At 38.1% G+C, this 27840-nt stretch overlaps 2 protein-coding genes across 2 annotated transcripts in view; one reads left to right on the forward strand and one right to left on the reverse strand.

Moving 5' to 3' along the window:
• The window catches only part of LOC120112234 (uncharacterized), a 56266-nt gene extending 47358 nt beyond the window's left edge, over positions 1-8908 (forward strand). The window contains exons 4-7 of the mRNA XM_089929340.1: positions 7861-8013; positions 8173-8430; positions 8755-8858; positions 8900-8908. Coding sequence (XP_089785466.1) covers positions 7861-8013; positions 8173-8430; positions 8755-8858; positions 8900-8908 — 524 coding nt within the window. The remainder of the gene's footprint in view (positions 1-7860; positions 8014-8172; positions 8431-8754; positions 8859-8899) is intronic.
• A 1461-nt stretch (positions 8909-10369) lies between these two features.
• LOC103722038 (autophagy-like protein) lies at positions 10370-26663 on the reverse strand. The gene is made up of 5 exons (XM_008812458.5): positions 24919-26663; positions 22127-23837; positions 20388-20605; positions 13515-13716; positions 10370-10971 (listed from the first exon to the last, which is right to left on the reverse strand). Exons 1-5 carry the CDS (start codon positions 25875-25877, stop codon positions 10576-10578), a joined length of 3486 nt encoding a protein of 1161 aa, XP_008810680.3. The 5' UTR covers positions 25878-26663; the 3' UTR covers positions 10370-10575.
• Between the last annotated feature and the right edge of the window lie 1177 nt (positions 26664-27840).

The raw sequence follows: 27840 nt of genomic DNA on the forward strand, positions 1-27840 counted from the left end.
GAGTTCCTTAAGATGACACACTAAGTCGAATGAAGCCTTTATCAAGCAATTCTTGCAACTTTTCCTTTAATTCTTTTATTTCAGTTGGAGCCATTCTATAGGGGGTTTTTGAAGATTGGTATGGTATTGGGAATCAAATCAATTGCAAATTCAATCTCTCTCTCTCTGGTGGCAAACTAGGAAGATCTTCTGAAAAAAACATCAGGGTGTTCATTCATTACTGGAATATCCTCTAATTTGGTCTCCTTTCAGGTATCCATTACACAGACTAAATAAGTCTTATACTCCTTTTCTAATGCCTTCCTAGCTTTCAGGGCAGAAATTAATGTTATGATGAATTACATTGCACGGGTGCATCGCTTTGAAAGAAGAACCCTGGTTCTTCAGGTATCTAGAATATCACTCTTTTACTGTAGCAGTCAATATGAGTGTGGTACTGAGACCTCCAAGCTATTCCCAAAATGATGTCAAAATCTTGCATGTCAAGTTATATAAGATTTGTCACTAACTCTCCTACCCCTATTTGAATTATGCAATTTTTGCACTAATGTCAACAATTACTGCTTTCTATAGGGGTGTAGGAACACACAGTGATTCTTCTAGTTCCTCAAGTATGCAGTGTAGTTATCTAGATAAACTAACTGAAATAAAGGAATGCATAGTGCCAAAATCGAACAAAATAGAGGGATCAATCAAGCTGACTGGTAATATACCTGTTACCACCCGGTCATTGGCACTAGCATCTTGGTAGGTCAGTGTAAAACTCGAGCATTACTTCTTGGCCTCTGGTCACCAGGTACAGGAGGTCTGAGCTCATTCCTCCTCTTGTATGGGCAATCACGTGCCAGGTGTCCAGTCCGCCCACAACTATAACATGCCCTCGCTCTCCTCATATAGGGCCCACTATGGGATCTGCTAGAGTAAGTGCGGGCTCTGGGATCTGCTATGGTGATATTGATGATTCCACTATGGGATCTGCTAGAGTAATTGCGGACCCTGGGCTTCTCTTGAATTGGAGTGCCCCTGAGATCCCATGGCCTACCACTCTGACTTCTATCTGATCTGGATCTCATCAGGTCAGCCCTTTCTCTATCAGATCTTTTCAATTCAGCCTCTACTCTCAAGGCTCTGTCCAAAATATCCATATAGCTGGTAATTAACTATGAAGATGTCCGGGATCTGATCTCATGTCTAAGCCCTTGTTCGAACCGGTTGGCTCTACTCATATCATCCTCCATGAACTGGGGGCAGAATCGACCCAGCTCATCGAACCTATTGACGTAATCCGAAACAGTCATATGCTCGGACTGAGTCAGCGATAAAAACTCATTCTGCTTCATTTGCCTAACTGAGTCCGAAAAGTACTTAGCATAAAATATTCTCTTAAAATCTCCCCAGGCCGTTCCGTTGACCTCATATGCTGTCTCCATAGCAGTCCACCAAGAGTCAGCACTCCCCCTTAGCATGGAGATAGCTAGTTTGACTTTTACCTCCTCGAGAAATTGAAGTAACTCATACATCTTCTCCAGTTCCCGGATCCAGGCCTCAGCTATCATGGGATCGGACCCACCATTAAACATCGGTGGATTCAACCTACGGAACCTCTCGTAATAGGATTCTATCGGCTGTACAAGTTGGGCAGCTAACTGCATCTGCTACTGTTGCTCAAGCAGTTGTGCTATTAACTGGTACACTCCTGCTAAATCTGCCTGGGTTGCTATGGAGTGTGGAGTAGTTTGTGAAATTGATTGGCTATCAGGGTCCGGAGAAGGTGCCCTTATTTCTCTTTCATCCTCCATGTTGCTTACGGCTACCTAGCAGTCAAGAATTTATGATGAGTTTACATAAATTATCTCTTAACATAGTAAAATAGCAAAAACCATCAAAGAGATCACATAGTCATATCATAATAAATCTGAGAATCTACAATATTCACCTTCTCTTATTAACACAAATCTTCATTATTGAAAAATCTAGTCTCCCATCACAGTCAATATTTTTGACCAATTTAAATTGATTCGATCCACTATACTTTCACTACACAACTCTGATCAATATCCTCCAAATTTATTAATTGACTTTCTGTCAAAATATAAATCTTGATTGTAAACTGAATGATATACAATTTTGTCTCAAGTAGAGCCAAAAAGAACTCTTAAGTCTCATCCCCAAATATATTTTACAGAATTGTATATGACTCATAAAATAACATATAGAAAAAACCCTATGCTCCATAGTATAATCCTATAATTAATCCTGACTCACCCTATTGCTCTGACAGGACTCTTCTAAACCTTTGCTCTGATACCACTTCTTGTCACAACCCCCGCCCCGTTCCCGGCGGGCCGCCGCGACGGTCCTAGGGTGCGGGTAGGCATAAGGCCACCAGCCACCACGTAGAACCCTACTACCTATCAATCATCAATAAATTCTGAAAAATTTTGGCATGATGTATGCACAAAATGATCACCTTTCCTATGGTGACCTGTCAGGATTATCTCATTACATACAACAACACTACCTGTCAGAGCAGCAATCACATAACCTGTCACATAATGAACCTGGACAATATATATCAATACATCATCACAGGCATATAACTCATCTGTATAAAAATCTGGTTCCCATTCCATCCATGGTCAAACCCATATCCACAACAGGATCTATGACTGTAACTATACACTATATATAACAGAAGGTTTATAATAACCAAAAGGGTATAAACCTCTATCTACATTATACTATACTATACTATGGAGCGGCACGGCTAGCAGGCAATCTCTAATCCTGCTCTTCTATATACAATACATGCCCTGCAATCAAAAACACCAAACTGGAGAGTGAGTATATAAATACTCAGTGAGTGGAGTAGAGAGTACTATGCACATAAGACAAGATATAATCATGGCTCGAGGTGAAATCTCAAGATCAATAACAAGATGAACATGAACTCAACATAAAGAATATGGAGTAAATCATCAATATCACCACAATCACAATCAACTCATCTGAAGCATATATGGAATAATCGAGTAAACATATATACTACTCATGAATATGCTCAACAGATCATAATGCTGGAACATACAAATCAGGTGTCAATATACTGAATCATCAACAAGACAGCTATTGGGAGGTGGGTTTTACGCCCCAGGCGAACCAGCAACAACTCCCTACTGTCACATGCATAAGCAGGATAAGACACCATGCCAATAATATAAATACTAGATAGCTATCGGGAGGTGGATTTTACGCCCCAGGCGAACCAGCAACAACTCCCCACTATCACATGCATATGCAGAATAAGATACCATACTGATAACATAAATGCAAGCCAGTATCCAGAACAGAAATTCATCTCACATCTATATACTAAACGGCACCTTGCGGAAATTCTACATCCGCGGAAAGCCATACTGCACCTCGCGGGGTCTTACTATGCCCGGCGGCAAGCAGAATATAAGTCGTAGGACTGGCCAATCCTACGCCTAGGGCCGTGTCCCCCCTAGAAAGGGACTGGTGCTCCGCCTACCCAGAAGGCTACTATGTGCACAAAGGCCGATGTTCAACCCCATCGACTATAGGTGTCCTGCAGATACTGCCAAGCCATGCATGAATGCCATAATGCACCCTCCCAATACTCTACTAAAAGGAGCATAATTAAGACTACCACTCACTCGACTCCGACCCAATCATAAACTAACATCAGGGTTGGGAGTGAGGGGTCAAGGGTGTGCAATGCAACTCAATATACCACTGAAATGGGCTCTACAAATCTTTGAAATAGAGAAAATGAAATCAATTTACAAAAGAAGTCATTTCACAATTCAGATCCAATTTAATTACTCATAAAGGAGTATAATCAAGGCTACCACTTACAAGTCTTTGAAATAGAGGAAATGAAATCAATTTACAAAAGAAGTCATTTCACAATTCAGATCCAATTTAATTACTCATAAAGAGTATAATCAAGGCTACCACTCACAAGTCTTTGAAATAGAGAAAATGAAATCAATTTACAAAAGAAATCATTTCACAATTCAGATCCAATTTAACTACTCATAAAAGAGTATAATCAAGGCTACCACTCACAAGTCTTTGAAATAGAGGAAATGAAATCAATTTACAAAAGAAATTATTTTACAATTCAGATCCAATTTGACTACTTTTCCGCCCCTTGTAATTCCTCTCAATGTTCCCTCAAATGCGTGCACAAGATAATCAAGTATGGAGAAACAAGATTATAGAGGAATCTACTACAATATCAATCAATATGCACAAGTGGAATCAATTCACACTTGGCGGTATTCATGAAAATGAATTAAGGATGCTCATGGTGCAAAGTACATGACTCCCACTCACCTGCCAATCCGGCACGGCCTTGATACGCCTCTAGAATTTTACAGTAGGCAGCAGGGGACTTCTTCCTCTTGCTCCCTAGCTTCTTGCCCAACTGTGACATGCATTTACAATACATTTAGTTTTGTATCAAGGGCTATAATCTATGTGCCAATTATAATATAAGGAACTTTAATTGATTCAACTCCCCCCTAAATCTTTTCTTTTCTTTCTCTTTTTCTTTTTCTATTAATTAACTCATCATTTATGTGTATTAGGGACTCCCTTGCATGAGTACAAGGTCCCTTTTAGCTTAATCTAGGCTTAATACCCTATTATAGCATGAAATCCCCTATTTTCCACCCGGATGAACAGTAATCCGGACCGACAGCCGGTTACTTCATCCCGGGTTTGATCCACTTCAGGACTCCAAATTTGATGAAATTTTTACCTAACATTCTACACTCATAGGAATTCTAAAGAGGTAATATGCATTGCTATCGGAGGTCGTTTGACCCCCTAAATAATTCGCCGAAGTTGGGACTTCAACACAGTTTTTCCGTAGTGCCGGAAAAATTTGTCAAAATCCGATTCTTCTTCTTTTAACCGCCTCTACAACCCTTATCCGACCCCTCTAGACTATATTCACCCTTTGTATAGCCTAATGTCATCAAAAGACTAGATAGGGATGGATATTTACCTTTTTCTTTTTGAAAATCGAGGTCCTTGCGTAGAGGGGAAGGAGATCTATGTTTTTCCCTTCAGCTGGAAGTGCAACCGAGATTTCTTTTCCTTTCTTTTTCTTCTTCTTCTTCCTCTTCCTTTCTTCCTTTCCTCTCCTCTTCTTCTTTTTTCTTCCTCTCTGTCGCCTGAGAACCCCTCTCTGTCTCTCGGTTTCATTCCAAAAGCCACAGTAAACCCCCTTTAAATCACATCAAAGCACTATTCACCCTTTGTTTAATATTATTAAATTCTCATTTTGCCCTTGCCACTTCGATATATCTGCAATTATGCCATTATCTTTTGATTCCTTCCCATTTTGCCCCTAACACTTCAACGCATCTACTATTATGCCATTAACTTTTGATTCCTTCCAATTTTATCCCTTATATCAATTTTAAAGGACTATTCTATCCCCTTTTTTTTTATAAAAAAAAATTTGGGGTTATTACATTTACCTAATGATTAAATATAGCCATGCAATTAATTTTCAATTGCCCAACAGATTGAAAGTCCTCTTAAATAAGAAATGGAGAGAAACCTGAGAAAAGGTTGATGAATTGATCTAATTTGCATTCATTTATACAATCATTGGTTAATTGATTAAGTGAGGCCTTGCTAGGGTTTGTGGGTCATTTATACAAAAATAGAAAAAAAATCTAGAGGAAGAAAAATATTTTATAGTCAGTGATTGGTGATGGAGCAACATAGAACATATTTGATCTTTGAATTATAAGTAATTGAGACTTGTGTGTACATTCAATTACAATGTTACATCAATATTTCTATCAATTGATTTATCCTACTAGAAGGATCCTAGTTGACTCTCTCCAGCAATGTTGGTCCCTATAAAGTGACACGCATTGAGGACTAGTATAATGTATTGCATTATTACATTATTGTTGAGAACCAAAGTGAAGTGACATGCATCAAAATAGACCCTAAAGAAAATAATATTACATTATTTGTACCTGTACAATATATACAAAGAGATGGAGAGAGCTAGAATCTTGTTACTAAGAGTGAATCCTTGATCAATTGGTTCAAAATTAATGGTTCAATGTTAAATTAGAAGCACATGCTATTAAACTTAATTTATAGTGTTAAAAATGCACAAAGACAAAAAAGGTAATATATTTTATAGATTTTGTACATATACATCAACCGAAAAACAAATAAAAGGTTTGAATGATATGTGAAGCATTTATTTTGATGTGAAGTAACATCCATTAGACTAAACCATAAAGAAAAATCATGTTGCATTGAAAAATAGGTAACTTAAGTTGAAGTACAAAGCAATATTCCTTTATTTTGTTCAAATTGTTAGAATCAGCCTTTCTAAATAAGTTGGGCAATTAAGAAAGTGCAACCTCTATTTTGAGCTAAACAATAACAAGATATTGTTGATATTATATTCCTTTATTGCACTTGTACAATTTACATATTACAAGGCGATTTCAAAGTTCTCTCAACTATTTATTAGCATTTATATAAAACATTCACTTTATGTGATTTAACAAGTACAAAATTAATAGACTATTTAATTAAAGCAGCATTTGTAAAAAACATGAGTTTAGAAACTATCCAATGTAAGAACTTAGTGTTACTTTCATTTACTAACTTATGTGATATGGTTTAGAAACAAAATATGATGCTAAATGATAGCAAGAAATATCCATTTATAGAAATAAAAATAATATACAAGTAGAACTAGTGTAGCACTAAATTAGGATGACGAGTTGGCTAATGAAAAAAAGATTTTAAAAATTGGCAATTATTTTAAACTTAATTTGACTTTATTTTAATAAGGTCAACTATCGAGACCATTTGTTGCTACTCTACTCATGAAAAATTTATATTAGATTTGGAAGGAAAAAACAAAGAAAGAAAGAAAGAATAAATCTACACATAGTCTTTACTGACCTAGAAAAAAGGTATTATAAAATGATATGAGCGATTTGCAAGGACTTGTAGGAAAATAGTTTTTGAAGGGTACATCAGAATTTGACACGCTTGAATGAGCTGTTGTAAGTGTTAAAGCATTTCTGATGAGATAATTGCATTTCTAGTCATAATGGCTAACACCATTTATTGGCAAAAATCTCATATATCTTTCAACTAGTTGTATATGAAGTTAGTATTTCTGATGAGATAATTGTATTTCTAGTTTCAACTGCATACAACAATTATTGGCATAACTCTCATATATCTTTGAACTTGTTGTATGTGAATTACTTTAATATTTAGGGGATAGAAAACTCATGATGTATGTCATATGCCATCAAATAACAAAATGTTGATAAATGATATTATTTTTTTTCACCGAAAGACAATGTGAATTAAAGGTTAAATGCTTGGGAAAGTTTTGAGGGGACAAAGGTTTAAATTTAGTGTAACTACCATAGAACATAGAGGGAAACAAGGCTGTGAGAAACATGTGGAACTAAAGTACGGTATAAGAAGGCTGTGGAAAACTTATACAAGTCAAGAAACATTTATCCATATCATATTTTTTTTCTTTTTCATCTTGAATATATCATATAGAAGAACAATGAGATAGATGAAGATATTATACAATTAAGTCAGGTAGAAGAAGTAAATAGAGGTGTTTTCACCAAAAAAAAAATTGAATAATTAGCTCCTTACCAAGCATATCTCTCCATTTTCTCAGGAAACTCTCTCGGTTAGATATATATTATATCTATCCTCATGCAATGACATAACGAATCACTCTCGTCACTTCCTCTCTAGGCGATTCTCTTAATATTTCTAATTTATGATGTTATCTTTATATTTTTGTAGATCAAACTGATAGCGACCATGACGTTCAAGAAGAACCAAATGAAAGGAATCATGGAACTCAGAAAGTTCCAACATCTACGTATCAAGCCAGTGGCTATCCTTACGGCCAGTCAAGCCTACTCCGTAGCACTCGTACAAGCAGAAAAGATGCAGGTGGTAGCGGTTCCAGTGCTTTCCCAAAGCCTATTAAAGTCACGCCAATCCAGCCTTCCCCTAGGGGTTTCCCTCTTCGTCATGCCCTAAGTATATATGTATGCTAAGTTTCCTAATGCAGCAGTTTAAGGGCAAGATTGAGGATAGTTTGCTATGCAGGTGACAGCAGAGACCAACCAATCATAATTGATGATGATGATGATGATGATGATGATGATGAGGAGGAGGAGGAGGAGGAGGAGGACGACGACGACGACAACGACGATGATGATGATGAACCCTTCTTTCTTTTTGAAACACCAGCACCTCCTCCAACCTTTGCCGAGTATGCCGGTTTTGGATTGAAGAGAAAGCATGACCAGAATGACTCTATACCATATCGCCTGCAGCGACCGCCACGGCATACTAGGCTTAGAGGTATTCCTAATGTTTCTCTTTTCAATCTCATACAGCATTTTAGCTTTCAAAAGATTCAGGTCAAACAAGAGAGAATGCCACAAGTTGAGTAATAGGCTTGTACTATGATTTATTTCCATTATATACAGTCATCATGATGGTTGTACTCAGATAATCAGGAAGATCATATTCAGAGAACCTGAGCATAGAGCATAGATACTCTCATAAAGGGTGCAAGTTGAGGAAGTCAGTGGCTTAACCATATCCACAACGAAGCAATTAAGCAGCTCATTCTGTAACTTATGATATGGATGTAAGAGTGCTAACTAAATCATCTTGTTCCAGTTGACTCCAGTGATACTGTGCCTGAGCCGCTCGGCTATAAGTGTCAGCTCTGCAACATAGACCTAGCATTCAATCCGAGAGGGTCCAGTTCCGATTCAGTTCCTGTACATGTAGTCTTACCATGTGGTCACTCTTATCACAGTAGTTGCTTTGAAGAAGTACATGGTTACGTAGGAAAAGATGAAATCCCTCCATGCTTTCGCTGCTCGCAAGGTGGAGATTAGAGAAGGAATTGAACGCCTCACATCAGACAATTCTCAGTGCAGTTAAGTTTCTTTCTGGCATTTTCCTTGTTTCAGTATTCCAAGTATTCTCCAGGGTCAGATGAAGTAACTTACATTGCTAGGAATAGTGGCTGAAATGATTTGAGCTCATATATTTGATTTTAATGTGTGCAGCAATTTAGCAGCTGAAGGAGAAAAAGGAGGCCACCTTCATGGAAAGTTGACGGCACTCAAATAACGTCATCACTGCCATCAAATCTGTGTCAGGAAAGGACTTGAGCTCTTATTCAAATAAACCAAGCTCGGGACTCTTTATTGGTTGCGTTGCATTAAAGTACCTTTCAGTTATCACAAAGTTATATGGAACTATTAGCAGTTAGTCTTGGTGATGTTTAAGCTCTTACTATGTTTAGGCTGCCATTTCTTTTCTGTTATTATCCTGTTGTTAGCGATAATGATGCTCACTGAGCATAGTCACAGAGATGCACAAAGGCACACACCAACGTACACACATGGGCGCACAAAACGACAGGAAATCCACAGATGAGATGGAAACTAAGAGGCAAATGAAAGCTAGAGAGAAGTTTAGAAGCTAAAATGATGAATATTTGGGAAAGGAAGGAGAAACACAGTAATGTAGGAGAGTATTCTTGTTTTAAACTAAGCTGCTAGGTGGTTAGAATGTAGCCTGATAAATGTCATACTCAAGAAAAACTTTTAGGTGACTAAAGCAGACAACTGTTGTATGGATTAAAATGTCACGAGAATGAAATGAATCAAATATATATATATATATATATATATACAGGACAGTTGGGAGACATCATATTTAAAGTAGATGTACCAAGACCACAGAAGGATTAGTTTTAGATGGGAGCGTATCAGAGAGAACATTATAATTGTGCTGACCTGTAAATAACCGGGTGGGATGCTATCAGCCAAAGAAAAACATAAAGCTGGACAAGGATAGTAAGCAGGATATCCCTGACAAGAGGATGAAAGACCTAAGAAAACATGGATGTAATTTACAAAGAAAATGAAACAACGAAGAAAACTTGATGGATGATGTAAGCCATATTCATGAAATTCATGACAACATGAAGCTGAACAAGCATGGTAAGTAGGATTTCCCCGACAAAAGGAGCAAAGAAAAAGAAACAACAAAGAAGAAAACTTGCTAGATGATATAAGCTACACCATCTAATTCATGACAACAGGCCAAATGTGTGTGATCATAAAGTGCATCAGTTTTCATGGTTCCATGCATCCAAGGATATTTTCCATAAATTTTCTGAACTTTTGCACGAGACTATCAGTAGCTAGAGCAGCATGTGTTAGTTCCAGTATGCAGTCCCCATATCATGGATGGAGAAGTTTGTGGAGAAACAAAATATCATAAACTTTTCTTTTCTGAGAATTCATTGGCCCTCTGGAAGGCTTTCAAGGGATTTCAAGAATATTCAGAGTCTAATAACATCAGAAAGTTGGCTTTATACAAATAAAAGAGTGAAATCAATCATATGTACAAGATACCACCCACCAAGTTGTATTCATATATGTACAGTTTAATCTCCCTTCATTTCAGCCACAGGCAGGATCAGGAAAGATTTGAATGAATGGCATCAGGTAGGATGGCAACTGTCACTATGAAATATTCACAACCAACAGGAAGACTGTATGGATTTGAGGCAGCCCCTGATCCTGGAGACCGCCGGTTGCTGTTGCCAGAACTCAAAGATTCTACTTGATCACCATGCTCGGTCCGCATGGATACTGGTGGCCTCACGATTCGCCGCTCAATGTGCACAATCTGTCCAATTATGTATGTTGGTCTGCTTGGATGTTGTTCTGTGAACAGAGCAATAGATTCTTCAGAAAGAAAGTAATTTGAACAATTTCGGTTGACTGCTTCATAATGCCCAGCAGAGTTAAGAACAAAGGCAGCAAGCTCGTGGACTTCAAAACGACCAAGAGATATCTTCTCCTTGCTTGCCTATCGCAACAAAATCCATCTTTCAGCGACTAAGAAATAGAGCAAAAATAGACTTAATTCAAATAGGGTAATGATGAAAAATACAAATTTTCACAAGTTCGGGTACCATCCAAAAAAGTGGCCAATTATAACATGATTTAGAAGTGACTTCAACGTGGTTGGTAACAGAACAAGCTAGATGTTCAAGAATTCTCAGTCCATTTTGAAACTTATAAACTACAGAAAAATTTAACATGTAAATGGGATGGACACACCTGCAACTAGAAGCAGTCACTAAAGGGGTCAACAGGTTGAATAACTTATTCAGAAAGGTTCCAAATACTCCTGACCATTTACCATTAGGTCCAATTTGAGATCTGTGCAGATCAATTTCTTTATTACAAAGAAAAATCAAGACCATCCCTCCTGCTTTCCTCCCAATATTTGCCTCCAGCCTATCCTATTCTTCCTCGACTCTTCCACATAAGTTACCCCACCCTTAACGACTTGAAAAAAAAATAATAAATAAAATATTCTTATTTGGCCTTTTGTTTTTGCCCCCTTCTACAACCTGCTTGAAATCTTTGCCATCATGCCCTCTAGTCACATCCTAATTTGTCCACCATGCATGCAGTAGTAGAATTCAAACCACCAGCCTCCCCCAACTCCACCCCATGAAGACACTGCTCCATAAACCAACATCCACAAGCAGCCCAAAAGAGTGGTGGCACATGGGGTAGCAGACCCAACCAATGGGGTTTAGGTGGCGGATATAAAAGGATATTGATGGGTTATAGAGAGAGCTGGAAGAAAAGGGATTACAAGCTGTGGTTGAGGGTGAGAAAGGTGGATAAGATAGGGAGGGAATCAGCAGGGAAAGGGAGAGATGCCTGAACAAAGGGGGAATGTAAGGGGCAAAATAAGAATCAAAAAAAAAAGGCCCATTCCTTTGTGTCTATACTTTAAAAAAACAATCTGCTACAATAGAAGTAAGGGTTGCAATTTATGACCTAACCCATCAATACGATCAGCAAATGACCCGCTTTAAGCAAGTTCGGGTTTGATATAAATGGATTTAGGTCATAAACGGGTCAACCTGTCTAAACATGTTTATTAAATAAGTTGGGTTTAGGTTTAGACCTTTGACCCATTTAACCCATTTTGACCTATTTAATAGTTAGGTCGGATCATGACCCGACCCATTTAATCTATTTAAAACCTTCTTAACTTGTTTCTGTCTTGTTTAACCCAACCAGCTTCACATGTTTAACCCGACCATCTTCACATGTTTAACCCGTTTAAATCCATTTAACTATTTAAAACCCACTTAACTTGTTTAACCCATTTAGCCTAACTTGACTTATTTAATAAACGGCTTATGCAGGTCAAATCGAGTTACCCATTTAATAAACAATTGGATTTCGATCTAAATTGTTGACCTGTTTAATAAACAGATCATGTTCAGGTTGACCAATTTTTGACCCGGCCCGTACTCGAACCCACTCGATCCAATTGCCACTCGTAAATAAAAGCTTGGAGATATTTCGGGCCATATATTCTCAATAGCAGCCTACTCAACCCAAATCCCCTCTGCTCTCTTTCTCTCACCCTTTTATACATACATACACAGGTACATACATATACACATATATATACATATATAGATATATATACATATGTATATGTATGTATATATGTATATATGTATATATGTACACATGTGCACATATTTATATAGTACATGTATATATGTTCCGATGTATGTGTTATTTACATACATACATGCATTTGGTGTATAGAAAAATCTCAAGATTTTAAATATTGGGGCTGGAAATCGTACCTATCCCTCATTAGTATGGTACATGTCATAATGTGTAGAGTTGACTGGAATGGGGTTGCTTGAAGTCAGCAAGAAACAAAAAAGAAAAAGGGTACATCAAGCAGCATAAAAAGTGTTCAATTCAGGGTCGATACGGGAGGTATAGGGTCATTTGAGACAAAATAGTATGGTGCATCCTGGTACGTGCACTCCCATACTTGATATATTTCTAGAACAAAAATCATCAAACTTTGTCCCAACTATTCATAGTCAGCTTCATGAGTTCTCATCCGCGAAACATTCCTATTTAGGGATGCGTGACACCTTGTGTTATTTCAAGTTTTTTCCTATGCTCTAGAATTTGCAGTACCACAGTTCAACATTCTATTTAGACTAGCTTATACATGCAATATATATGCATGTACATGTGTAGGCATGTATCTCTATATGTACGTATGTATGTATAGTATATATATCTTGCATAACATGTACAATACTGAGTTAACACAGCTTAGTCCTAAATTGATTGCTCTCCAATTAATTTTAGATGTTAAAGGCACATTAAATGTATAAATTCATTTCATCCTAGTTATAAAGACTGGACCTTAGCAAGACAGTCTTTCCACAATGAAAGATGGAGCATCCATTAGTACATAAAAGGACAGAATACTAATTCTTGTACCACTAAACTGTCAATGACACATTACTTCAATGCAAAAAATTTAAAACAGGGCATGCAACGGACCTGTTTCTCTAGCTGATGCTTAGTATATAAGCTTGTAATCAACTCTTTCTTCTCTTTCAATTCCCTTACAAGATGTCCATGTGCAGCTTCCACTCTAGTGCAACGCTCTGAGCGTTGAGATAGAAAACTCACTTCCTCTGCAAGATCCTTGATACATGCTTGGAACTCTGCAGTACCATCATCTTCATCCTCATTGACAGAGCTGAAAGAGTAACATATAAAAGTTAGAAAAGAACTTACTGACCTGCATGCTAAATATACATAGAAAACATATGAACTTTCACGGAATACAACTGGAATTGAATCGATCTGCTCATATACTACAAAGTACTTTAGTACAATGACAATTTGAACAGCAGGTCGATAGATTAAATTTATACATCCATCTTTAATCATCACAGATAGCAGCCCAACAATAATTTGCAGCTGGAAAAGAAAAGAGGGAAAAATGAAAAAGAAGAAAGAAATAGAAAGACTACAATGGACAACTATTCTTGGTGGTTATTACAAGCAGTATCATTTCTATGAACTACTACAACTCATTAGTGTTACTGTTACCATCATCATTACCATAAACATCATTAAGTTTTGAAGTGAAAGATGACTAAAGCAAAATAAAATGTTAAAGATTTGCAAAGGTCCAATGGAGAATTAGATAAATGTATGAGAAAGCATAGACAAGCATTAGACAAGTGAATCATAATTGTGGCAAGCATTGAAATTCGAATAAGAAGATCAGCATTAAACCCTTCAAAACAACCTGTCCAGAGAGAGATTTCAGACTGCATTATATCAATACAGACAAGTCTACAAAGCAACCCATGTAAGCCCAATGTAATTGCATCTATAATCTCATTTGACCATGACTCCAACAAGAGTTTTCTATGGTCAAGCCCGGTCCTCCTAATGGAGGTAGAATCTGATACAAGACTTGCTACCAACATGGCTGGAATAAACAAAGGTAATGCTATGTGCATCCCCTATATCTAGCCAAAAGCTAAACAGTATAATTTACCTAATGAGCTTCCATGAAAACTTGGCTTCCAACCAAACTCTAGGGTTTAGGGATGTGCAAATGATAGGTGAAGATGAGGATTTTGAGATAATTAAGACTACGGAATATTAGAAGTATCAAAGTTTCAGCAAGGACAAAGTGAGAGGCAACAGATTGAAATGGCATCAGCACACGCAAAAAAAAAAAAGACATGGAGACATCCCAACAGAGCGAAGGGTTAGGGATACAAAGGTTAATTTCAAGCTAACAGGGACGGAAGTTACAAGTAATCAGAAAACCTCAAATTAACACCAAAGGTGGCGCTCAGCAGGAAAATAAGTCAAATACAGATCCATAAACAACTCTTAACAGTTAGGGCCAAAATTGTCGAAAGCAGGAGTCGCTGCAGGAACAAATTCGGGCAATAGGTACAGGAAGCAGGTCTCTGAAAAGGATTAGAATAAGGGAATGCTTAGGAAGTGGGTGCAGGCAAGAGTTTCTGAAGCAGGTATGCCACTTTAGGCAGAAATTTATGGCTGCTAAGGTAGGGAAAGGTTTGATGGTCATGGTTATGCATGCAATGATCAGCTAAAAATTTCTTTTTTGGTTAGTTAACTCATCAAACTTAAAAATAAAAAAGAAAAAAGAAACATTGCTGGACAAGCAATATCATCACAAAATGGACATCACTTTGTGCTTGCGATCACAACTATTAATGGTAGTTTGTCTTTGAAATGTATCTTGCTTCTTTCCATCAAATTGCTCATTCACTATCAATGGAAGAATACCCAACTTACCTTTCATAGCAATTTAACTCTATAGCATACACATTGATATCCACAACAACTAAAGCAAAGGATTTAATTTCAAGTTGCAAGTGGGAAGCATAGCTCATAATTCCATGGACATGCCTAATTTGAACCTAGCCCATGCCTGAAACTTGTTCCAATCACTCCACTCACTGCCAAATCAAGTACTTCTCCAATAGAGTTGGACCTGTGCAATAATTCAAACTTGATCTCCAACTCAATACCAGGTGACTGAAACTGTGAGAGTTGGCTGCATTCTGCGTGACGCAAAGGAGTAATGCGAACCAACTGCTTGGATATTAAAGGCCATGCTGCTACAGTTAGTTCCTTCTGGTCAAAATGGAGACGAAAGAGAGTATCAGCTAAGTTCCAAAGGGTTCGGGAACAACTTTCTATGGTAGTTTGTTGGGCAGTCTGGAAGGATAGAAACCGCAGGGTTCTCGTAAGGAAGCAATCATCTGTTTTGCTCGTTCTTCAACTAGCATTAGGTTTGTTCAAGGACTAGGGTCACTAGATAGTTTGACGTAATGTAGAGGTTTACCCCCGATACGTCTTCTCGCTTTCTATGTTGTTATAAATTTCCTGCAGGGAGGGGTTCTTCCCCTCCCTTTCCCCTCAAGAGAAAGTGATTGGATTAAAGAATTCAGTGTATAAAAGTTAATTCCAACAAATAAGTTCAACATTTGTCTATCTTTTTCAAGGTATACAACTATCAAACTCTTAGTAGCAGGAATCTTTCACTTAGGATGGCACAACCATATCAGAATCTCTCTACAATATTGTCTCCCCACCCCTCCCTAAAAATTCCCCCATCTAAATTTTTTTTAAAGAGACTCACTTGCACTTAATCTGCTCCTGCACTTGCATGTGCTCGTGGTAACTATGATCGAACTTCTATCCCATTAAAAGATAACTTTATATTAGTAACTAAGTCGATGAAGCATGAATCAAAGAAAAAGTATCATCTCAAATTAGGAGAACTTAGCTTCTGGCTGATTTGCTAACCTTCACTCATGATGGGTCATACAATTGGTTCATTTGATAGATTCCACCATCAACCTTCTTTTACTTTTTAAATGAAATTGAAAAATATGGAATTCTATAGCTTGCAGCAAAATGTGTATTACATGTGAATCCCATGCTATGACCTCCCAAAACTGATTCCAATACAAATTTAAATAGAAAACATTGTCATAGAAGTAGGGGTGTCCTAAATATCTTAAATAGGGGCACTTATCCTACTGGAACTCTTTAGAGCAATTGCAGAAGAAAACCATAAAAGAGAGACTTTTTCTAGCTAGAATAGGCTTGTGGTGCCTCAACACCTACAATGACAAGAGAAGTCCTCTCCAAAGTCAATTGAACACAATCATTTTTCTGCAATTCATGCATTCATTTGGTGGTCTAACAACAATAAGATTTCAGGTTACTGCAGACCAGTTCTACTATGCACAAACTTGTCTGAACTTGTCTTTAACTCATTGATCCAAATCCTATACCTCCATCACTAAGCTTCCATTTAATATGTACTTTATGATGAATGTCTACCATAAGATGTCAAAGTTGCATCTGTGCTGATACAAAGATTCCATCTGGTACAACCTGCCAAGATCTCTTTAGACAGCAGTGAAGTTGAAAGCATGTCTTCTACGTCCTCTGGGTTGAATCCTATAATATGTACGATCTTCCTTCTTCATAAATAGGTTTTTGTGTCTGATTTCATATGAAAATTTCTCTAGTTCTTCAGCATAATCATGTAACTTCTAAATATGGCCATCTCTTCTAATACTTCACCCTCATTCAAGAATCAAAAGTATTATGAACAACTTCATTAGGAAGAAGCTCTTAATTAACAATATATGGCCCTCGAATAAAGACTTCATCTTTAGTCTTGGTTTTTGTTAGGATCTTCATCTAAGTGCACATGTTTGGATAACATGAACACTATTTTTACCAAAGAGACATGTTGAGAAGATGGCTTTATATTGTCAAGGAGATGAGACAAGACGAACTCTTTCAGTAAAGTAAAGAAATGCAAGTGATATGCTGTTTAAAATCCATCCCACCTTCTACATTGGAATGTACACTTCAAGAAAACTTGGCAGAACCAAAATCTCTAATAGCACAGTGATACAAAGCATCAATTTGATCCCAAAATTAAAACTTTAGGCAATAAGATTTTGCATTTCTTGATTTTTTTCCCTTTATACGATAGTAATTTTAGCACGCAAATGTCAATACCAGTTTCAGTAGTTGACCAACTAATTTAAGTCCCAACTATGTAACTTAAATCCACATCAAAAAGTGGTTGCTGAATTAGATGAATAAGCATATAGAAATGCACTAGTCAAGATTCGCCGTACTGACCATACCGACGTACCGGTGCGGTATGGTACCAGTACCGAACCGATACCGTACCGAAAGTACCACAGCGCGTGGCACTTAGTGCGTGGCTTTAGCCATGCGCTGTCTCCCATGAAGAACACCCCATACCAGTTCGAACCGACCGGTACGGGTGTGTACCGGTGCGAACCGAGCCAGTTCAAACCACACGCTGTCTCCCGTGAAGAACACCCCATACCAGTGTGAACCGATCGGTACGAGTATGTACCGGTGCGAACCGGCTCGGTTCGCACCGATACAGGCCATGAACCGATCGGTTCCGACCCAAATCTGGGTCGGAACCGATTTCAATAATCGTACCGTACCGGTGCCTGTCGGTACCGATACGGTACGGGCTGAACCGATCGGTACTGATCGGTTCAACAAACCATGGCGCTAGTATTCCCTATTTAAAAGTTAAATAACTATGAAACCTAAAGAAAAGTCCTACTTACCAAATTTACAAGCTTTAATGCTACACAAACTCCATTAAGCATTACACTAAAAAAATAAGAAAATTTTACGTTGCTCTGGACAAGGAGGCATACGACACAACCATTTTCAAAGCCAAGTGTAGAGCTATGTCCTTCACCAGTTTCAGTGTCATGTTGTGTTGATATCAATAAGATTGAGTAAACTACCAAGTTCAAGTAATATAGACAAAAGTTATTGTAGGTAACAATGAATAAGACAACTTTCTTTCAAGATCAACTAAATGTGGGCCTTCTTTAGTGCCCTCAGGGTTTATTTTTATTCCATTTCACTACTATAAAGTCCTATTGGCCAAAGGGTCTGGCCAACTAAGGCCCTGTTTGGCAGAGCTTTTGGAGGGCCAGAAAGCACTTTCTGGCCCTCCAAATGCACTTTTAGATGGAATAAGAGTGTTTGGTAAAAAAATTAGAAAGTTGTTTTAGCTTTATCAGAAAGCTAAAATAGCTTTTTGGAAAGTTATTTTGAATTATAATTTTTTTTTTCTTTTTGGACCAAAATACCTAGGATAAAATATAATAATTTCAGAAAATAATAATATTAACATATAATGATAATAATTATAATATTTTATACCTTTATTATTGTACTATAAATATAATAGTATATTACATTATATCATTACATTGATATGTTATGTTATATAATATCAAATTATGTTATATTATTATGCTATAGTATACAATATTATATTACTATATTATAATAATATTATATTACATAACAGTAATATTATACTATATTATATATTTATGTATTAATATATATTATATTTTATGTTCTGTTGTATAATACTATGCAATATCTTTTATGGTCATTTTGTCATACCCAAAGTATTTTTTCAGTTTGTTTATCAAACACATATTAAAATCTCACAGCACTTTAGAAATGTGATTACCAAACAGCAAATAACTTTTTATAAAAGCTCTACTTCAAAAAGCTCTACTTCCGAATGCTCTACTGCCAATAGCTCTGCGAAGCGGGGCCTAAGACAAGTGACACATCAAGTGGCACCACTCTTCTTTACTTTATATGTGCCAACACAAACAAGGATGACACAAAGTGGTCACTGCTACAGAAGGGCATTCTCTCTCCCTTTGAAGTTCCTCTTAGAGCGTCTTTGGTTTTGCTTCGGCTTTGTGAAATGAGGAGAACCCTCTAGCTTCTGCTAGAAACACTTTTCTATCTTTGTCTTCTTGCATAAGCACTTTCCAGACAAGTTACCAAACTATTATTTCTCAAAAAAAAGTCCTTTTTTGCTTTAAAAGTCACTAAAAAACATTCATTAAGCAATATCCAAGCCTTCCCATGGCTCTTCAAAAGTTGGTGAATTCTATCCAGACCCCAAAAACTTCAAGTTTTTCCAGTAATGTTGCTTTGATGCATCAAAATATCTGAACCTTTTGGTTCATTAACAAGCATCCATGAACTCTTTTAATCTTGTATGTTAATCAAGTGGTTCAGTAGCTACATTGCTTAATCCAATCTATTATTTCCATGTCATAGAAAAAACAATGTAGCTCCTAATAATTCAAAAGTGAAGTATAGCAAAAAAATAAATAAATAAATAAGAGAACCTATTTCATTAAAATATTAAATATATACTTCAGTTAGGTCCGAATCTAGGTCCTTTGAACCCAAATCTACCTACATGGAACCCTAAACAGAGACCCACAAGAGCATGAATTTGGCATCTTAATGGAGTATGTTTACTTGTTGGAATGAAAGAATTCATTTTACAATTTGTGCCTTGTATCTTCTGAGCTTTTAATTAAAGGTAGATTGTGCCCACACAAAACTTCCTAAATTTTGGCCATATATGTGCATCAATAGTGGTACTTATTAGCTTTAGAGAGCGTGCATCTCGTTATTCTCAAATAATGTAACAGATAAACAAATAATTCAGCTTCTGTTTTCCATTAGAAGGAAAACAAATCCCAGCAATAATGTGGAACTGAAAAAACTAAATAAGAACTGCATTAAAGAAACATACGCCTGATAACAAAAAACGAGCATTGAACTACACAGATAGTTCAAGTTGAAATATAATTTAGAGTGCAAGAATACCTGGGCAGCTCATTATGGTGCAAGCAAAATATTATGAACTGCAGATTGACAAAATTAAAGATATACAACCATATAAAATGGGAATTAAACGCCAAATATAGTTCATGTCAGTAAATAATTGGGCATGAATACCTGGCCAAAGAAAGAGCTAAAGAATGCAACGCATCTGCAAGACCAGCAACACCTGAAGCAGTTACACAGTTACGAAACCTTTCAAATAAACTACGCATTTTTACAGCAGTGGTACGCAGAGCATTATATTCTGAGGCCCTTCTATCAGCAGCACATTGATTAGTATGAGCTTCCTCTCTTGCTTCATGCAGGCAATTTTCCAAATGTGCACAGTTCATCTGCTTTGCAAAGTTGTAAAAGAACATCAAAAAAACCACTAACAAATGAATAGATCAAGAAATCGGGAAAATATGTAAAATTATTAATGCATAACTAAATCTAGAAATGACATGTTTGCACATGCACATTGACACTTGTGAAAGGTCCTGGTTTGGGAGTGCAGCCAAAAATACTCATGGAAGGTTATTTACGTGGAATAATATCACCACATGCAGGTACCAAGGACTCATTATGTCAAAAATCATATTAACAGGGATATAACCCATGTAAAATCATATTAACAGGGATACAATCCATGTAAAATTGTATTAACAGGGATACAACCCATGTAAAATATATAATACATGATCCACATAACCTAAAAAGAAGCTTGGGATACATACCAAGCTTGCTTGCACTATGACCTACAAAATATACTAGGTTATGGCACACATTTCTCAAGCAACCCCCCCTCCCCCAACACACACACACCCCTGCAGGGGCAAAAAGGGGGAAAAGAAAGAAAAGTTTTACCCATTCACTCAACAGAAGACACGGCGTACTTATCAATCTCCATATGCACTTGAGAGCAGCATTAATAGGCAAATGGTCTCCCAACCAACCGCTGCCCCTGACCCACCAGAATAAAAAAAAAAAGGATTCTCCACCCAATGCCCTATCTAGGCCTGAAGAATTAACAGAATGATTAGAAGAAAGGAGCACCCTTGTCTCTACGCATGTCTTTAGCCTCCAAGGAGGGTCATTAGGAATAGTCAAGAAATGTTATACAGAAAAGAGCAGGAAAGTGAATAATCTGCATCAAGAATGACAATAGGTAGACGAAAATAATTACAACATTAGATTGTTGACAATCCTTACTATAAGCACAGCCTAAACGCTTATCCTTTCATCTTAATCCTAGCAAATAAATAGGGAGTTCAAATATTTCCCGAAGAGCAGAGAAAGAATATATAACTTAAAATATTAAGAATACTAATTTGGACAATCAAAAATAAGATAGGGACCACAAAGTAAGGTAGGACAGCTGCAAAACTATGACAAGCAAAAAGCAGTCCCTTAAACAGAGGGCAATACAAACGAGGGAGGAAAAACTTTCCAAGTTGGCATTTCATAGAAAAGATTTGAGGGCACAAACATGCATAAATCAATCCAATTCTGCCTCATTTGGTTATATGTAGCAATAACAACATCTTTGGAGCATTTAGACAGAATGCTACCTAAAATTGAATGATGCTCTGTGATTTCTATCCCAGAACATCATTTGCAACTTCTAGGAGGAATATTGCTGGAGCAGTGATTTAGGTGGGGAAGAAAAGCAATGCTCATACGATTAGTGTCAATCAGTATAAATTTTGCAGAACACTCATGCAGATGATTGCCTTTCACCAAATCCTTATATTTGCAAAAATAAAAAGGGCTAATAAAAATATAAACATTCATAACAGGATGCACTTTTCTGCATGGATTATTTTTTACTCGACAAATAAAATCTATGCAACCGCCCTTTCAATTCTTTTTACCTGAGATTCATCAAGAAGATTTCGGCTCATTTCCAGTTCCCTTCTCAGAGAGTTGACCTCCTCCACAACAGCTTTGATTTTGATTTCAGTTTCATTCAACTTGTTTGACTTTTCTGCCAAGGCATTTTGCAAGTCCAATACATGGCTACCTCCAGCTTTTGACTCTACACTTGGTTCAGCAGCTGCTCCACAAGGTAACATGTTCAGAGGTACCCCTGAGCTCACATTAGAATCATTTGTCACAATCAATTGCAGCATCATCATTTTCGCTTCCCTGTCAATATCACCAACTTGATGTTCATCACGAGGTGGTTCCTGCATTGATGCATCCATAGCACGTTCAGAATCCACTGACTGCATATTTAGTGTGCCCAGAATATCTGCCATATTTTCATCTCCACCTTCTCCAGGTTTGCTCAGTTGTCCGGTAGTCTGATCAAGTTTTGGGTCCATCGATGCAGAAGTACAAGAAACCTCATCCATAGGCATGGTTGATATGTAAGGAATATGAGCATCCCCATCTCCATATATTTCTGACTTGAAGTCATCAACCTTTATAGCCAAAAGGATGGAATCAGAGGCATCTTTACAGGCAGAAAGCTTCTGTCCTTGCAAATACTGATCTGACAATCTCTGCTCAAGCTCTTGGATGCGTTTTTCATAAGACAAACACTGCTCCTGCTTCCTGTTTAGCAATGACTGAAGATGCTTGGCATACTCGTCCTTGCAGTTCAGAGCTTCACTTGTCTTCTCCTGTATGGTTTTCAACATATCATCCATTTGACCTTCAGTTATAAAGTCATATCCAAATTCTGCAATTTCTGCACTGAAACTACAGATTAATGCAATTTTAGAAGCAAGTTCAGCTTTTAACCATGCATTCTCAACTTCCATCTTGCTTGTTCCAGCAATATCTACTGACTCACAACCCTCAAGAAGTTCTTGAATGTCAATTCTCTCACCAGTATGCACTGGATTTTCTTGGGATTTAGCCACATTACAGCTATCACTAGGCATGCCTGAGCAACCTTTCGGTACTCCATTCCTCTCAGATTTAGAACAAGAGCCTACCAAAAACTGAGGTGCAAACCGATCCACGTCAACAACATCAATTTCCAGCAAACTTGTATCGAAAGGAGCTACATGAACATCACACTGACTTGGAGAATCAAACAATCCCATGGATGCTAAAATATCATGTGGTAAGTATTTATTCCATGTTCTGAGGAACCCCTCTCGTCTTCTTATCTCAGACTCCCTCTCAGTTGCAAGCCTTTCAGCCAACTGTCCAGCTAGACCCATGTACAACTTCGATGAAGATTTTCTCCTTGCTACTTCAGCAAGGCAAGCCCTGTATGCCTGACTGATTCCATTAACAAATTTTAGATTCTCAAATTCCTTCTCTTGATGTCCCATTACCTCTTGGAATGCATGTAGCTCATTCATCATGTCCTTGATGCTGGTCTGGACAGATTTGACCTTTTGCATGCTAACATGCACTAGCAAATTCATATCATTTTTTTTAGCCTTACATTTATCTAGTAACTTTGATATTGTATGATCACAATTCTGCACATTTGAGAGATGACTTTTCTCATGGACATCATATATGCGACCAAGAGCCGAAACTGCATCATGAGGACGAAGGGATGGAGACAGTTGGCAGTTTGATGAATCATCCACTAGTTTCTTTGCCGTGATGACATCTTTACTGCATGCAAAGTATCCAAGATCCAACGAAAGCTTTAAATATTTATGCCAGAAGAAAAGAAAAGGCATATATCAAACAAAACAAAAAGGACAGCAGTTCGCACATGGACTAGGAAAAGTTCAAGCAAGATTATGTGTGCATGCCCGTGCTTGCGTCTTTGTGGGTGGGTGGGCGGATGGTGGGTGTTGGGGTGTGTGGGTGCATGCGTGCATACATTCAAACATTTCTTGAAGAAGATTGCTTTTCGATATTCTTTTACTAATCAAAATATTATTAGAGCCATCTGCTTAACCCATAGAGTCAACAGATTAAAAAAGAGTCCATTATAACATAAAATTCAGGACCAAATCCAATGGTGGTGGTTCAAAAATGAAAATACAAACTACTAAATATGATGTACATGGCTTAAAGTGTTTGTAGAAAAAAAAATAAACAAACAAACAAATATAGAACTTTGGCCATAATTCAAAAAAAAAGAAAATTAACTCAATTAAGCCAACTGGAACAATGTTTAGCACAAGATTATTAACCAGGGGTCTTTAAAATGGAATGTTGCAGCATAATTTAATTTCTAGTTCCACAGAGAAGTGAATATATTAAAGGGATCATACTGACTATAATTGACTATACAAATTTTGCCCAAGCACATTGAACTCCAGAATTCTTAAAACAAACAATTAAGCAATTTTATAAGGTAACCCAAACCCATACAAGGTTGGACCAAACCATGATTCCTCTTTTGTGATCATATGCTGAAATTCTTTATGTTGGATCATATGCTGAAACTCTTTGTGCTGGCTATTTGACTGAGTTATTAATTTTAAAGAGAAGCAAATTCCATACTGATAGTATTATTACTTGAGAGTTTATCTGGTTGCATTATGTCCACTTGTATGCTTTTTCCTATGTAAACTAATACCAAATCTTTCTAAGGCAAAAGGAAATTTCCAAATATTAATAAAGCATAGATCATGATCAATATGAAAGTATACTGCATGGTAAAACGACACTAAAGGTTGCCAGACCATAAAAGGTACTGAATTAGATGAATGGCAGATTGAGAGCGGAACTATAGACTAACCTCAAAGACTGCATTGTACTTTTCTGGTCGCTAAGAATCCTTTGGTGGTCTTTAATCACTAGGTCTAAATCTTTGCAAGCAGCTGAATCCATAACGGAGAACAGATCCTCCACCCTTCTCTGCAGCTCCCAGAAGTTTGTCTTTAGCTGTGAAACCTTAACCTCAAACTGCCGGTGGGAGTTGAAGCAGATGTCCGCCCACTTCCGCAGGTCATCCTCCTTCACAAGATCAAGCAAACATTTGCGTGCCTCAGACTGAAACCTTGGATGGAGCTTCTGCATTCGGAGTCTATCCACATCCCTCTCGAAATTAGCCAAGAGGTCGGAGTGGCTCCGGTGCTTCTGCGAGAAATACTTAATGAATTCTGTATACCTCTGCTGCAGCTTCCGATAAGTATGATCCAGATTGGCCCGGGCAGTCTCTAATGCCCTCACCTGCACCTGCTGCTCCCTCAATAACCTCTTGCAGACCTCAAACTTTGCTCGGGTGCAGCCATACACCGCATTGGCAAGCTGGAAGTGGTAGTGGAACTGACGCTCGTAGGAAATCAATGCCTTGAGGGCAGGATCTGTGGCGTTATCCAAAGGGTGTGTGTCCTGAGTCGGAGACGGTGGAGGAGGGATGGCGGCCTCAGAGACATCGATGGCTTCAGGAGGCGGGCGAAGGGAGCTGGCGTGGAGCCTGGCCTTGTTGTAGAGGAAGACCTCGCGATCATCCTGTGGTAACTTGTAGTGCGAGAGGGGCTGCTGCGGGTCGAGCGAGGTCTTATGGCAGAGAAGGAGCTGGTCGGTGACGCGGACGCCGCAGAGGGCCTCGATCGAGAGCTGGATGGCCTCGACGGTGGTGGAGCCGTCGCACTCGAACTCAAAGCTATGCCCGTTCTCCGCAACGTGGACCAGAAGCTTCCTCCCAAGGACGAAATCATCCGTGGTGGTGGTGACCGTCGAACCAGAGCTCATCTTTCTCCCTCACCCGCTCCTCCCCCAACACCGGAACCCTAGCGAGCCGAACCCGCCGCTAAAAAATCCAATCTTTTTCCGAGTCGTGCAACAGAAACCCCCCCAAACGGCCAATTCCCGACCCAAAACCCTAAATCCCCTCAACCCCAAGAAAAAAAAAACAACCGAAAAAGCAAACTTTCCGCAAAAATTTCCCAAGAAAACGTCGATGAAGCCCAAATCTCCCACCGGAAGCCCTAATCTCACATCAAGAAGGGCCCAAGCTCGCACCTTTCGATGATTACGAGACCCCCGAGGGTGATTCCGGAACGGGAAGAGACTATTTCTTCCCGGTCTCGATCAATCAACGAAAAAAATCAGCAAAAATCCCCAAAAAAAGCCGCGTCGATGCGATAAAAAGGAGAACAAAGACAGGATTTCTTGCGAGGAAGATGGAGGGGGGTATTCCAAAGGAAGCAAATCTCTCAAGTAAAACCCTAATCCCGTTTTTTTCTAGTTTTTTTCGTTTCCTATTTGAACGCAAGGGGAAACCTGAGGGGGCAAGAAAGAGAGGCGGAGACGGCGTCCGGGAGAAGCACAGCTAATGCTGGACGGTAAATATCTGGAGATCTATCGGGTATCTATGTTTTCAATACGCATCGATTCCCTTCTGCGTAACAAATTGGCCCAAGTATAGCTTCTTAGTTGGAGATGAAGTGAAACTTCCAATCATCTTCGTCCATTCTAGCCTGCAAATATAAAATAATAATCCATGCCCTTGTGGTACACATGGAGAGAGGTAATGAGATCTTGATTGGTGTTGGCCAGCATGCCTCCACGCAAATCACATGAGGGCTCAAGTCAATTAGGCAAAATATTATTTGGACTCAATCAACCATGCTCTTATCAAATCATGTTAGTCAAAACAACTTGAACGATTGAATGCATGATCTTTAGCATCATAAGCATATTTTTTTTATCTTACACACGTTTCATCAAAGTTGCTCTATGCTCGTAGTAATTATCAGGGTCTATGCAGGCATGTATTTAGTCCAACATTATGGATCATTTATCGGAGAGATTTTGGATACTTATATAGAACTAAGGAACAAAAAAATTTAGTTTTTTTTTTTGATGTGATTCTGAATTATGACAAAATAGCAATATCACCAACCAGCCCATAATTTATGTGGAATAGGCTATACTGCAATACGAGCCCATTTGGATTGACAATAAGCTGATTGTGATGTTTATCATTGGATCTGAATGAATTCGAACTTGAATTTGAATTTTTAGCCTGATGAGGACGTCAAGACTTAAATAAAGAACATACGTAAGAACTTGTGCAGGCTGTCATGAAAAAAATTATTTTTGTGTTAGCTGTAGCATTAGATGTAAACTAGCATTTAAAATGAAAGCTACGTGCATGTGGCATGAAACACGAGCAGTCCTCTCTTAATATGGGAGCAACATCTCTTTCATGTGGGGAAATAATTTGAGAAAGGTGAGGTGTAATACATGCAGTTACATTACATGGTTGCCTGTATACGAGTACCAACGCTATCAACATTGCTTTGTTCTCGGACTAAATCACTTTGAAAGAAATTTTATGTTACCATGCAACATGACGCGCTAAGAGATTGGAATTGGTCGATTCTAATGCGAAAACTAGTTCCTGACCACTGCCTTGCCCTTGTTTCAAATCCAATTCTGCATTTACTTAAAATGTTGAAATTTTTTGAACTTGGCTTGGGAAATGGGGGCTCAACAGCAACGTAAAACTACTTGTTAATGGACCTTTTTTTTTTTTTTTTTTTTTTTTTTTTTTTTTTTTTTGCTAAAGCGGTCATTTCATACAACACGGGTACGAATACACCCTAAGGAGTCAGAATACAAAATGTCCCGAAGGGCACCGGGCATCTCTCTCACCCCAGCCCAAAGGGTGCCTCCTGAGTGGCTCGCTACATACGCAGCCATCCAGTCG

Source organism: Phoenix dactylifera, chromosome 2 (assembly GCF_051530095.1).
Source record: "Phoenix dactylifera cultivar Ajwa chromosome 2, Ajwa_hap1_PhDact_Kaust_v1.1, whole genome shotgun sequence".
Taxonomy (NCBI): domain Eukaryota; kingdom Viridiplantae; phylum Streptophyta; class Magnoliopsida; order Arecales; family Arecaceae; genus Phoenix; species Phoenix dactylifera.

What these genes read in the sequence shown, in the direction of transcription:
- LOC103722038 (XM_008812458.5), bottom strand. Translation starts at nt 25,877, where the DNA reads ATGAGCTCTGGTTCGACGGTCACCACCACCACGGATGATTTCGTCCTT. An exon ending in ATCTTCTTGATGAATCTCAG is followed by an intron (nt 20,606 to 22,126) that starts GTAAAAAGAATT and finishes TTTGCAAAGCAG; the next exon opens with ATGAACTGTGCACATTTGGA. An exon ending in AGCATCAGCTAGAGAAACAG is followed by an intron (nt 10,972 to 13,514) that starts GTCCGTTGCATG and finishes TTGTTGCGATAG; the next exon opens with GCAAGCAAGGAGAAGATATC.